The sequence below is a fragment of the Corythoichthys intestinalis genome, chromosome 2 (assembly GCF_030265065.1).
Source record: "Corythoichthys intestinalis isolate RoL2023-P3 chromosome 2, ASM3026506v1, whole genome shotgun sequence".
Lineage (NCBI taxonomy): Eukaryota > Metazoa > Chordata > Actinopteri > Syngnathiformes > Syngnathidae > Corythoichthys > Corythoichthys intestinalis.
Genome location: NC_080396.1, coordinates 57573727 through 57586379, shown reverse-complemented (window position 1 = coordinate 57586379; position 12653 = coordinate 57573727). Strand labels below are relative to the sequence as shown.

General features: G+C 41.4%; 1 protein-coding gene across 3 annotated transcripts; it reads right to left on the bottom strand.

Annotated features, from left to right (window-relative positions):
* Nucleotides 1–6910: 6910 nt before the first annotated feature.
* On the bottom strand, nucleotides 6911–12010 carry LOC130912104 (transcription elongation factor A N-terminal and central domain-containing protein). 3 transcript variants are annotated; one of them, XM_057829933.1, is made up of 3 exons: nucleotides 11667–12010; nucleotides 10647–10741; nucleotides 6911–10333 (listed from the first exon to the last, which is right to left on the bottom strand). In XM_057829933.1, the coding sequence occupies exons 2-3, from the start codon at nucleotides 10716–10718 to the stop codon at nucleotides 9722–9724; spliced, it is 684 nt and encodes a 227-aa protein (XP_057685916.1). In that variant the 5' UTR covers nucleotides 10719–10741; nucleotides 11667–12010; the 3' UTR covers nucleotides 6911–9721. The 3 variants fall into 3 exon arrangements, with proteins under 3 accessions (XP_057685916.1, XP_057685917.1, XP_057685918.1); XM_057829934.1 differs by having other exon boundaries at nucleotides 10525–10741; nucleotides 11667–12005; XM_057829935.1 differs by lacking the exon at nucleotides 10647–10741 and having other exon boundaries at nucleotides 11667–12006.
* Between the last annotated feature and the right edge of the window lie 643 nt (nucleotides 12011–12653).

Below are 12653 nucleotides of genomic sequence, written 5' to 3'. Positions count from 1 at the left end.
AGGGGAAGCGGGTACGTGTTCTTGATTGTAATTTTGTTGAGGCCCCGGAAATCAATGATGGGCCTCAACGTGCCATCCTTCTTTCCCACAAAGAAGAGACCGGCGCCGACGGGGGAGGAGGACGGACGGATTATACCAGTGGCCAAGGACTCCGTGATGTAAGACTGCAGCGCCTCCCTCTCAGGCTCAGAGATCTTATAAATACGCCCCTTCGGCAGGACGGCGCCAGGAAGCAGGTCTATGGCACAGTCATAAGGACGGTGGGGGGGCAGGGCCCCTGCGCGGTCCTTGCTGAAGACCAGCCCCAGGTCATGGTAGCACACTGGAACTGACGAGAGGTCGGCCTGGACTGGATCCTGAACAGGATAGGTCGGAGCTAGGGCAGACCGTAAACAATTATTGTGGCAGTGGGCACTCCATGAGGTGAGCTTGGGGTGGGTCCAATCCACCACTGGATTGTGAGTCTTTAGCCAGGGTAGGCCTAAGACCAACGGCGTGCGAGGGCAGTCAATGACAAATAGGCTAATCATTTCTTGGTGATTACCCGAAAGGAGAAGTTTAACTGGGTCGGTCTGCTCCCTCACACTAAACAGCACCTGTCCATTGAGTGCGACGGTTCTTAACGGAGCGGGCAACGGGCGTGTTACGACGCCCAGCTGTTTCACCAACCTGCGATCGATAAAACTTTCATCAGCTCCACAATCAATAAAAGCCTTCAAACTGCAGGACTGGTCTTTCCAAGAAAGAGTGGCTGGGAGCTGGAGCCGGGCTGCAGGATTGTTAGACGCCTGACTCAGCAGTATTTCCTCATCTACTGGAGAACCTGCCCCTCCTCCCAGACGTACCGGACAATGGCGGAGGAAATGTCCCGCCTGGCCACAGTAGATGCATAGCTGGGCAGTGAGCCGCCGAGTGCGTTCTTCCTCAGTAAGTCTGGCTCGCCCTAGCTGTATTGGCTCCGGATTCTCAGCAGAGGGCAGTGAGGAGGCGCCAGCAGGTCGAGGAACCCTAGTAGGAGGGGCCAAACCTGAGGCAACAGAGCTGCGAAACGCGGAAGACGGCAGCTCGCAGCGTTGTCGTCGCCTCTCGCGAAGTCGATTATCGATCAGAATCGAACGATTAATGAGCTGATCGAGATCTCCTGGATCGTCCCTGGAAGCCAGCTCGTCTTTGAGGGATTCGCTGAGAGCGTTAGTGAAGACCTCTTGAAGCGCGGCGTCATTGAAATGGCTCTCCGCCGCAAGCGTGCGGAATTCCACGGAGAACTCTGCGACGCTGCGTTCCCCCTGACGGATGGACATTATGCGTTTGGCGGCTTCCTTACCACGGACTGGGTGATCGAAAACTTTGCGCATCTCCGCTGTGAAATTGGCATACGAGGCGCACGCCGCTGAGCCCTTCTCGTACAAGGCTGCCGCCCAGCTCAGGGCTCTCCCACGAAGGCACCCGATCAGGTAAGCGATCTTGGCCCGCTCGCTACTGTATGTATGCGGCTGTTGATCGAACACGAGACCGCACTGCACTAAAAATGCACGACAAGAGCCCAAGTCGCCATCGTAGGGAGCAGGGGGGGGCACGTGTGGCTCACGTGGCGTCGGCGGGGGGGAGACGAAGCCTCGGCGGGGTGACGATGTCGGTCGCTCGGGGAGTGGCGTAAACTGCGTCTGGATAGACTGAATAGCCAGAGAGATCTCTCCTACCTTTTGGAAAAGGTACTCGAGGGCTTGCACGTGGCGGTCCAGGGCGGGGGACGACGGGGAAGCGGAACTCTGATCCATGTCCGCGGGGTCCACGTGGCCAGACCAAACTGTTAGGGAGCGCTGGGAATCGGACCCCAAAGCAGACAAGGGAGAATTCCGTTATTATTTAACAAGGTTTATTTTCAGCGGCACGTCGAGAGTCGTAGCACACGTGCACGTCGTGTGGTCGCTGGCAGGCGTAGACGTGATATCAGGCAACGGTACAGGTCAGGGAGCAGGCACGAGGAATCCTGGGACGGAGCAAAGGTCAGATTAGCCGGGAGAATATATGTTGGTAAATACCTGAGTGCTGGACGTGACTGACGGGAATGCCGAAAGAGTTGGTCTGGCGACGAGTGGCAACGACGATCAGGCTTTTGTAGGCAGCTGATGTTAATGGCTGGCACCTGTCGCCGCTTCCCCCCGTCTGGTTTCCAGCCTGCAATCAAGGAACCCTAACACCGACAGTATTCTACCGATGTTCTGTCAGATGTTGCACCCCTTCAGAAATTGCAACTTTGCACTTGTGCGCAAGCGCGTAACACTACAAATGGCCGCGAATGCTGCGGGTCCAAAGTAAACACCACAAACTTTCTACAAAGAAATTTTTACTAACCTTTGGTCATGGACGCACACAAAGGAAAGTTCTTTTCACACACATCCTGCCATGTGGCTGCGCTCAACTCGACTGCACGCCAATCTCTTACTGTTAACATCTTCCCTGTGCCGTTAAGCATTTATTTATGCCGTATTCATGTTGAACATGTATGTTCATGATGTAACTTGTTCATTTATCACCTTTGGATAATATTGAGAGTCCCAACTGAATGTACAGTAAAAGAGGCAGCTTGGATTGCCAGGTTGGATAGTCTTCCGTGATTAAGGTTTGTTTTTTTTAAAGTGTGTTTTTAGCCTATGGCTTTATCTGCAGTTTTGTCAGAAAAGCTCTAATTCTGAACTCATGAACGAGGTTGAGAACGTCGCTCACAACCGCCATAATGAGCGCACTCTCAGTAACGTTCATGAGACAGAAATATGATGTGTTCAATTCACGTTCGCCCAAAATAAGAACATGTTCATAAATGTGAGTTCATTGAACGTGTTCATGCACACCACTGTGAATAGGAAGCAGCCTGGAAATGCCACAAAAATCAATAGGAAATGATCCAAAATTAACAAGAAGTGACCCGCAAGAATCCTAAAATTACAATGAAGTGGCACAAAATTAACCCATTGACAATGATAGATGTCCAATTCACCTCAACTGGGAGGACTAGCTGTGGATTCTCATCTTTCAGTTCCATTGACAGCGCTAGACATTCAATGGACGTTTAGTGCCATCAATGGCAGCCAGTGAGTTAACTTAACTGACCAAAAATAAACTGGTCTGGCCCACATAAGATCTAATTACCATGAATGTGGCCCGCAACCTGAATCGAGTTTGATACCCATTTTAGCAGATTGAACATGATTTTGGGGTGATGTTGTGTTTATCCGTGTGTACAATGGTACAACACAAACTTCAACAATGTTTGTACAATTGAGACCTTTTTTTATTCCTAAAATGGTGACATTTTTGGGATGAAGAAAAAACATGAACATATACTGCTCCTTTACACTATAGTAGGCTACCTTTTTGCAATCCAGCTGTACAGCTAATTTCGTGACCGGTCCTGGCTCAAAGAAAACCAAAGGGGAGCATATCGATGAAAAAAGATGCTCCATATACAGTTACAGTGCATATTTACTAATTGCTCTAAATAATAATAAAAATGGATGACGATTTGAATTTCCTAAAACTACAGTACATCATGTGAACCTGTAGGTCAAAACTGGCCATCTTAACTTTATGTGTCATATCTTATTACATGACATCCTGATATGAACTGTATGTGAAAGCGGAAGTTCAGAATTTTTGACATTAGGCTTAATCTTCGAGTTAGCGCAGGTTTAGTTAGTTAGTGGAGTTGAATTTGACAAATTCCATTTCATTTGCAAGTTATTTGTTAGTTTCAGGGCTCCAGAGTGGCTAAGCCTGCCAAAAAAAAAAATCAACGTTATGCATACATGAAAATCATCGATGACTCATGCAATCAATAGTGTTGGCTATGTTTTCAGGATAAAGTTATTAAAACTTACCATTGCATGTCAATAATTGCAGTATGAACAGCAACAATTGTAATCCAGAAGCCCTGCAGAGGAGCAGGGCAGAGAGACATCACATCAGGGTTTTTTTTTCACTGCTGATTTTTTTAAGTCGTAGCCAGCATCAAGTGACCAGTTTGTATTTATTTAAATTTCAATTTTCTGGGGGAAGAAAAAATTTGAACAGGAGGACATTTTTTGAAAAAGTTTTTTAAACAGCAAAACCCTATCTGGAGGTGAGAGCACGCGAGAGCAGAATTACAGACGCCATGACTTTAATGAGATATTATTGCGTACTTACCTTGTTTCGATTCAAAACCTCCATGTAGCATGTATCACTGAGTGTCAAGACACAGCTGTGAATGGCCACAGCCAGATTTTTAAAAAATTTTATTTTATGGGTGAAACATGGTGATATAACAAGGGTCGCGATGCAGAAATCGCAGACAACGAGGAATGGTTGAGATTTTCTTTTTCATATAGTTACCCTTTTAAACGTTATTTTTCAATTTTTCTTAGTTTGGATCGATTATTTATCATCTAACATATCAGGGGAAATGCGACAGTAACAAAAACAATAAAATTAAGTGATAGTTATGAGGTAGATATCCGTGACTTTTATACTGACGCCAAATTTTTCATTGTGACGTAATTTGTTTAAAAGTTTAAAATATGCGAGTGAATAATTTTTTTAAGTTTCTTTTTTTTTTTTTGTAAACTAAACATTAGACATCAATTAATGATTATAAGCTAAAAATGACAGACATTTGGAATAATAGATTTAATTAATTACCTTTGTTTTATGGCTGGGTTGAAACAAAAGTGGTTGCTCGACGTCTGTAAACGGGGGTTTCCAGGATAAAACGGACAAATTAAAAATAGTTCGGGGGCTTAATGCGCCATGAATCTGATATGGCAGCATATAGACATATTGTTCTATCAATCACAACAGTTGTTTTGGCTTAAAATACAGCAGTTTCTTTTAAAGACGAGTGCAAGAGCAGAAACTGCTTTTTCAGTCTTGTGTTTTCCGCCATATTCATACATTGCCTTGCAAAAGTATTCGGCCCCCTTGAACCTTTCGCCACATTTCAGGCTTCAAACATAAAGATATAAAATTTTAATTTTTTTGTCAAGAATCAACAACAAGTGGGACACAATCGTGAAGTGGAACAAAACTTATTGGATAATTTAAACTTTTTTAACAAATAAAAAACTGAAAAGTGGGGCGTGCAATATTATTCGGCCCCCTTGCGTTAATACTTTGTAGCGCCACCTTTTGCTCCAATTACAGCTGCAAGTCGCTTGGGGTATGTTTCTATCAGTTTTGCACATCGAGAGACTGACATTCTTGCCCATTCTTCCTTGCAAAACAGCTCGAGCTTAGAGGTTGGATGGAGAGTGTTTGTGAACAGCAGTCTTCAGCTCTTTCCACAGATTCTCGATTGGATTCAGGTCTGGACTTTGACTTGGCCATTCTAACACCTGGATACGTTTATTTTTGAACCATTCCATTGTAGATTTGGCTTTATGTTTTGGATCATTGTCCTGTTGGAAGATAAATCTCCGTCCCAGTCTCAGGTCTTGTGCAGATACCAACAGGTTTTCTTCCAGAATGTTCCTGTATTTGGCTGCATCCATCTTCCCGTCAATTTTAACCATCTTCCCTGTCCCTGCTGAAGAAAAGCAGGCCCAAACCATGATGCTGCCACCACCATGTTTGACAGTGGGGATGGTGTGTTCAGGGTGATGAGCTGTGTTGCTTTTACGCCAAACATATCGTTTTGCATTGTGGCCAAAAAGTTCAATTTTGGTTTCATCTGACCAGAGCACCTTCTTCCACATGTTTGGTGTGTCTCCCAGGTGGCTTGTGGCAAACTTTAAACGAGACTTTTTATGGATATCTTTGAGAAATGGCTTTCTTCTTGCCACTCTTCCATAAAGGCCAGATTTGTGCAGTGTACGACTGATTGTTGTCCTATGGACAGACTCTCCCACCTCAGCTGTAGATCTCTGCAGTTCATCCAGAGTGATCGTGGGCCTCTTGCCTGCATCTCTGATCAGTTTTCTCCTTGTTTGAGAAGAAAGTTTGGAAGGACGGCCGGGTCTTGGTAGATTTGCAGTGGTCTGATGCTCCTTCCATTTCAATATGATGGCTTGCACAGTGCTCGTTGAGATGTTTAAAGCTTGGGAAATCTTTTTGTATCCAAATCCGGCTTTAAACTTCTCCACAACAGTATTTCGGACCTGCCTGGTGTGTTCCTTGGTTTTCATAATGCTCTCTGCACTTTAAACAGAACCCTGAGACTATCACAGAGCAGGTGCATTTATACGGAGACTTGATTACACACAGGTGGATTCTATTTATCATCATCGGTCATTTAGGACAACATTGGATCATTCAGAGATCCTCACTGAACTTCTGGAGTGAGTTTGCTGCACTGAAAGTAAAGGGGCCGAATAATATTGCACGCCCCACTTTTCAGTTTTTTATTTGTTAAAAAAGTTTAAATTATCCAATAAATGTTGTTCCACTTCACGATTGTGCCCCACTTGTTGTTGATTCTTGACAAAAAAATTAAATTTCATATCTTTATGTTTGAAGCCTGAAATGTGGCGAAAGGTTGCAAGATTCAAGGGGGCCGAATACTTTTGCAAGGCACTATATATATATATATATATATATATATATGTGTGTGTGTGTGTGTGTGTATATATATATATATATATATATATAGGGCTGTCAAAATTATCACGTTAATTAGCGTTATTTAATTTTTTTAATTAATCACGTTAAAATATTTGACGCAATTAACGCGTGCACTGAATGACCACCTCGCACATTGCCTTAAACAGATTACAATGAGGCCGTTTATGGACATTAAGAGTGAAGAGAATGCCACCGGCCGCTTGGGGGCAGCGCCGTTCCATACTAATGTTATTTCTTCTAAACGTGGGAGAATTAGTAGTTGTGAGATGTTTATGCTGTATGCACAATGCAATGCAAATTGCTATTTGTGCTCCACACATATTTCGGTAAGTTTTCTTTCTTTTAGTGGCAATTATGTGTCTCTTGCTGTATTTTGGGTAAGATATGTACAGAGATATATATTTTATAAAGGCGAGTGGACACAGGCATTCTTTGGACCGCGCCGTTTATTGGCATAAGCTTCTCCTTCACAACAAACATAAGTATCGTTTAGTGAAAGCACAACAAAAATAATATTCCTATCCCTCTAAAAAAAATACGTTCACAAAAAGAAAAGCACTTCAGAGTCTAGTAATGAGGCCCTATTCTCACAGTTACACAACAATGCAAAATAAACTGGCATTCCATATCAAAATAGCTATGCAAAATACACGGAAAACTTACTCAGACTTTGATCACTCTATTCTTATTATTGTTATTTTTATTCTTATTATTATTATATTAACTCTACTTTTGATTGAAAATTTTACAAATTTTATTAAAACGAAAACATGAAGAGGGGTTTTAATATAAAATTACCATGACTTGTAACTATAACATTTGTCTTTTAAAAACTACAAGTCTTTCTATCCGTGGATCACTTTAACAGAAAGAATGTTAATAATACCATCTTGTGGATTTATTGTTACAATAAACAAATACAGTACTTATGTACAGTATGTTGTATGTATATATCCGCCTTATGTCTTATCTTTCCATTCCAACAATAATTTACAGAAAAATATGGCATATTTTATAGATGGTTTGAATTGCGATTAATTATGATTAATTAATTTTTAAGCTGTAATTAACTCGATTAAAAATTTTAATCGTTTGACACCCCTTATAAATAAATAAATATATATATTATTTATTTATTTATTTATTTATTTGTATACGTATTTTTTATATGCCTTACATTTGTACAGAAATTTACAGGGAAGGATACGTAATAATCCTGGGCAAAAGAAAGGATAAACCAGGACAGTTAGTTTAATAGTTATTAGACGCTTCGATTAGATTAGCGGCGCTGTGTATGTGTGTGTGAATGGATTCAGGCTGTTGTGCTTTGAGGGTTCACATGCTAGCTGTTTCCAATGAGGGTCATATGCCTAATCACATGAGTGTTTTATTTATTTGTTTCCACAGCTACCATACAGTTCTATGGATCACGTTGTTTTTGTGCTTTGAATTAGGAGCATTTGGTCAATAGAGGGTGCTATTGTGTCCTAGCGGATTTATTTTTAGATGAGCAGGACTAATTAATGACAAGTAAAGTACTTTCACATGTGTTGCCTGGTTTGTAATACGATTTTGGCACACAGCTTTACCCGCTGATGTTATAGTTCAAAGTGCTCAATCAACAACAGCTAGATTTGACGTGAAATGAATTATAGCTTGGTAGAGGTGATGATTGTTATTTTCATCCTGCATTGTGTCAGCTCCATTCTTCCAGAGGAAAAATGCAAAATCCTTCTCCGTTCTCACTAAAAGGGTCCGCGTAAGTCTACTGTAGGCTTTTCGCGATGACAGATTTTAGGAGGTGATATATTGTTTCATAAATTATTGCCGATATGCAATATTATTGTCAAATTTCAATAGTCAAAGATTGTCAAACCTTTAGTTCAACCACTAATATAGTGACAATATATCCTGATAAATCACCCATTCAAATGCTATAAATTGTTATTTTTAAATAAAACAAACTTTATTAAAAATAAAATGTAATTAAAATAAAAAAAAAAACACACATAGACAATGCATAACGAGTAGTTTGAAAGCTAGCTAAGTGAAGAATATGAAATAAGTGAGAAATCCAACTTCATTTTTTTACTTGGCCAATTAGAGCCAATTAAAAGCATTTATTTGATCCCAAATGACTGACATCGTGTCCTGAAAAGTGCGCATGTCAGCAAATTTAAAGCCAAAATATTCATTTCCAATCAGATTTTTCCAATTTGGGTGTCATTTTAAAGCTCTTCTTAGTGTAGAATATGAGATGAACTCCAGAAATCTTTATTTACATATTGAACATGGTGTGCTTTTATTTGGAAATAAACCGTAAACTTTACACTTTGTTCCATTTCCTTCATGCATGTGTCAGTAATTGATTTTTTTCTTTTTTTGCATCATTTGCAAATGCTGTAAACCAGCGACTTTTCATGTTTGAATTGTCAACTTTTAACCACAAGTTGCATTTTGGAGAAGACTGCCAATGTTTTCTAGCTGGCTAAGGTGGTTGGTTAGTACATTGCCTTTTTTCCCCATTAGACTCAATGTAGTACTGCTAATGTTTTACAATGTTTAATATAGATGTGTTTTCATATTTTGTATGTCTGAACTTTAATTCTATGGTGTGTTAATGGCAAATAGACATCCGTAAAAGGAACTGGAGTCTCATATGAAATCAACACGTAAGTGTGCCGAGTGCATGCAGCACACGCAAACACACGCATGCGGCAATAAATCGCAGCTGGAAAAATTAACGACCTAATTTTTATTTACTGTGCGATAAATTGACTTATTGCATATCACGACAGGCTTAGTCTGCTGGAGTTGTTGTGGCAAATGTTTGATTAATGTAAAGGACAGTTTGGATTCATCCATCATTGTTGTTGTAACAACACAAAACATGAACGGTTGAACACCTATATATCCATCAATATGATTGGACAGACACACCACAGTGTCAGCAGTTAAGACCGAATGTTCACATAATTTTTTGCAGCTGATGGGAATAGCAAACCTGCCTATGACATGATGATTACATGCTGCATGAATGGAGTATAGCGTAGGCTCATTTCGAATATAGGAATTAGGTAATAATCTTTTTTTAATATAGTTTTTCTAGGAGAAACTCAACCAAAAATCACAGGCAGACCCAGCCGCTGTGGTACCACTGCTGCCCACAACTGCTACAAGTCACAAAAGTCATTGCCTCGTCGTCAGGACCTCCTCGCCGCACCCAACCCGGCAGGAAGAGAGCCCCTCGGTTCACCTGTGTCACCCTGCAGTCTGAGCCGCCGCATCGCTCGCAGCGAAGCCGCCGCGTCACCGTCCCTTCCAATCCACGAGGAAGCTGCCTCTCACTGACACCACAAGACGAGTACACCTCCCTCAGTTGCCGAAGCTCGGCGCAAGCCATTTCCTCCGCTGACATGCGGGCGAAGGCCTCCGGAGTCAGGGAGCCACTCAGCAGGCTTTGGCGAAGGTGGCCGTTTTTAGGATTCTTCAAATTGGCCACCTTGCTTCTTACACAGGCTTTGTATTTAACCTGATTTGATGTGTGGATGCAGCGGATCTGTTGCTCAACCTGTGCAGCCAGTTCTGTGGCTGTTTCCACTTCTTGTGGTTCAGGACAGATGGCGGATACAAGGAGCTGAACACATTTGGACCTCAGAGAGTCCATGGTGCCGTCTTCATGAACAACCTCTTGCCCTGCTGCAGCACTGCTGCTCGGAGAGTGTTCTGCCATTCCAGTCTGGGAAATCAAATGGTCGAATGTAAGAAAGTAAAATAAATATAAATATATATGCACTGAATATATAATACTTTTTTACTCTTCATCAGATACTCAAGTGTCTATTTCACTGTTTTTTTTAAGTGTTTCACTTATTTTTTGTAAAAAAAAAAAAAAAAAAAGTTTTTTAATAGTTTTTTAATTACTTTTACCTTTCACTTGAGTATCTTGCAAGGGGTTGCCTTTTTACTTAAAATACTGCAATCAATCTAGTCTTTTTTTATTAGAGTCTTCTTTCCATTTTGCCACCTCAGACATCTCATGATTTACGCACTTCTGTCCGGCATCGATCCTCCATTAGAACACCTTTTAAGGAGCCTTTAGAGAACTTTGACTGTTTTCTCATGGTTCACAACAGTGATGTTACACCTGTCAAGGCACCAAAAAGCGTCAGTATGTGTCGGTAGCGTCAGCCCGTTAGCACATGCTGCATTCTGGGCATATTTTTATTTGCACATATACACAATTTGCAACAGTATATTTGTTATACCATTCATTGATTTGTGACCTGAATATAACAAATCATCCAAATAGAATGGTCATTCACATTTTGTTGCCCCCCCACCCAGTAACAGCAAGCATTTTGCACCATACACAAAATACTGTAGTAAATTGTGTTTATTTATAATTAGGATGCCGGTTATTAATAGTATGCTGTATAGCAGGGATGCCCAATTCCTGTCCTCGAGAGCCCCTATCCAGCTTGTTTTCCGTGTCTCCCTCCTTTAACACACCTGAATCAAATGATCAGCTCATCAGCAAGCTCTGCAGCAGCCTGATAACGATCCTTATTAGTTGATTCAGGTGTTTTAGAGGAGAGAGACATGGAAAACAAGCTGGATAGGGGCTCTCGAGGACCGGGATTGTGCACCCCTGCTGTATAGTTACTAATTGCCATACTTGCTGGCAATTTAGCCACATCCTCATAACATCACGTTGCAATAATTTTATACAAAACATCAATATTAACGCATGCTACTCTTTCAAATATTCGGGAACAAATGAGTGTATACATTTAGAAAAAAAAAATCTTTCTTTAATATGACACATCAAATTCCAAAGAGACGCTAAATAGTAAATGTATAAGTGTGCCCACTGTGTGAAAGCACGTTGAGGCAGAATTGTTGGGCAAAATAATAATAAAAATCAAACATGTAGCATAAAGCCAGAAATTGAAGGCAGTGTAACCAACCAACCAACAACAGTGTTTTGGTTCCTCTCGCATGCACCGTGTAAAAGACAATTAATTTGTGTTGATATATGTAGAAAATGTGTTCATATGCACTCCAATTACCTGCCATTCCTCACGCTGTTGCTAAAATTCACGAACTGTGTTGTTGTTGTGAGCGAGGGAGCGGCCATTTTGAATTCCAACAAGTGCGCTACAGAAATCGGCCACAGGACGGTGCTGTCGCCTTGGATTGATCACCGAGATTTTCTTCTGTAAAATTGAATGGCTGTTGGAAATTATCCTGAAAAGTACATTACCGTCACCCACAGGATAGGAGGATGGATGATGGCTGTTTACCTTGAAAGTGCACGACTCTCTGAGAAAACAACATTGACCCATAACAGTAGAACCCAGAAAGACTTGATGGTGTGAGTCAGTCCAAGGATTCAACAAGAACTGTAGAAATTTACGAGTTTTATATTCTGGCTGGCAGTTGTTTGATAGATAAGACTGAGGGGACTTGCAACATCATGCTATCCTAACATAAAATCAAGCAGCCCCCTAACAGGAATGTGCGAGCCGATTGTATCACACTACAAGAGGAGGCAAGTCTTTCTTATCTTCTTCTTAAGTCTGATGTCAAATTCGCTGCTGTGGAGAATATATGCAGTTTGTGATTTTGTAGCTGAGGGGTGAAATTCTATATTGCAGCTAAGAGTTTGTCAATCTATAAAGGTCAATAATATGGCAATGTGTAATTATTGCTAACATTCATCTTTTGTACAGTTTTATCCTCACTGGCCCCACCTCTAATTGGAATGACCCCTGAAGTGTCTCTTCCCATTTTAGCACAAAGAGAGAATGTGAGAATGTTGTTTCTAGAGTACGCCTAAATGATAGATCTGAACATCGTCGTCGTGTTGTGCAGATGCGCAATACTCACATCGCAAGGACATGCGATATTTTAATTTTTTTGAAAGCGCAAAGTTGTTTTTCTGCTCCATGCTCGTACAGCACCACAGCCTCCCACAACCCCCTAAGCAGTGCGACCAAACTGTTTTTCTTGGTCACCAGTGCAGCTGGTGTTTGGTACTTAAAGTTAAGAATGAT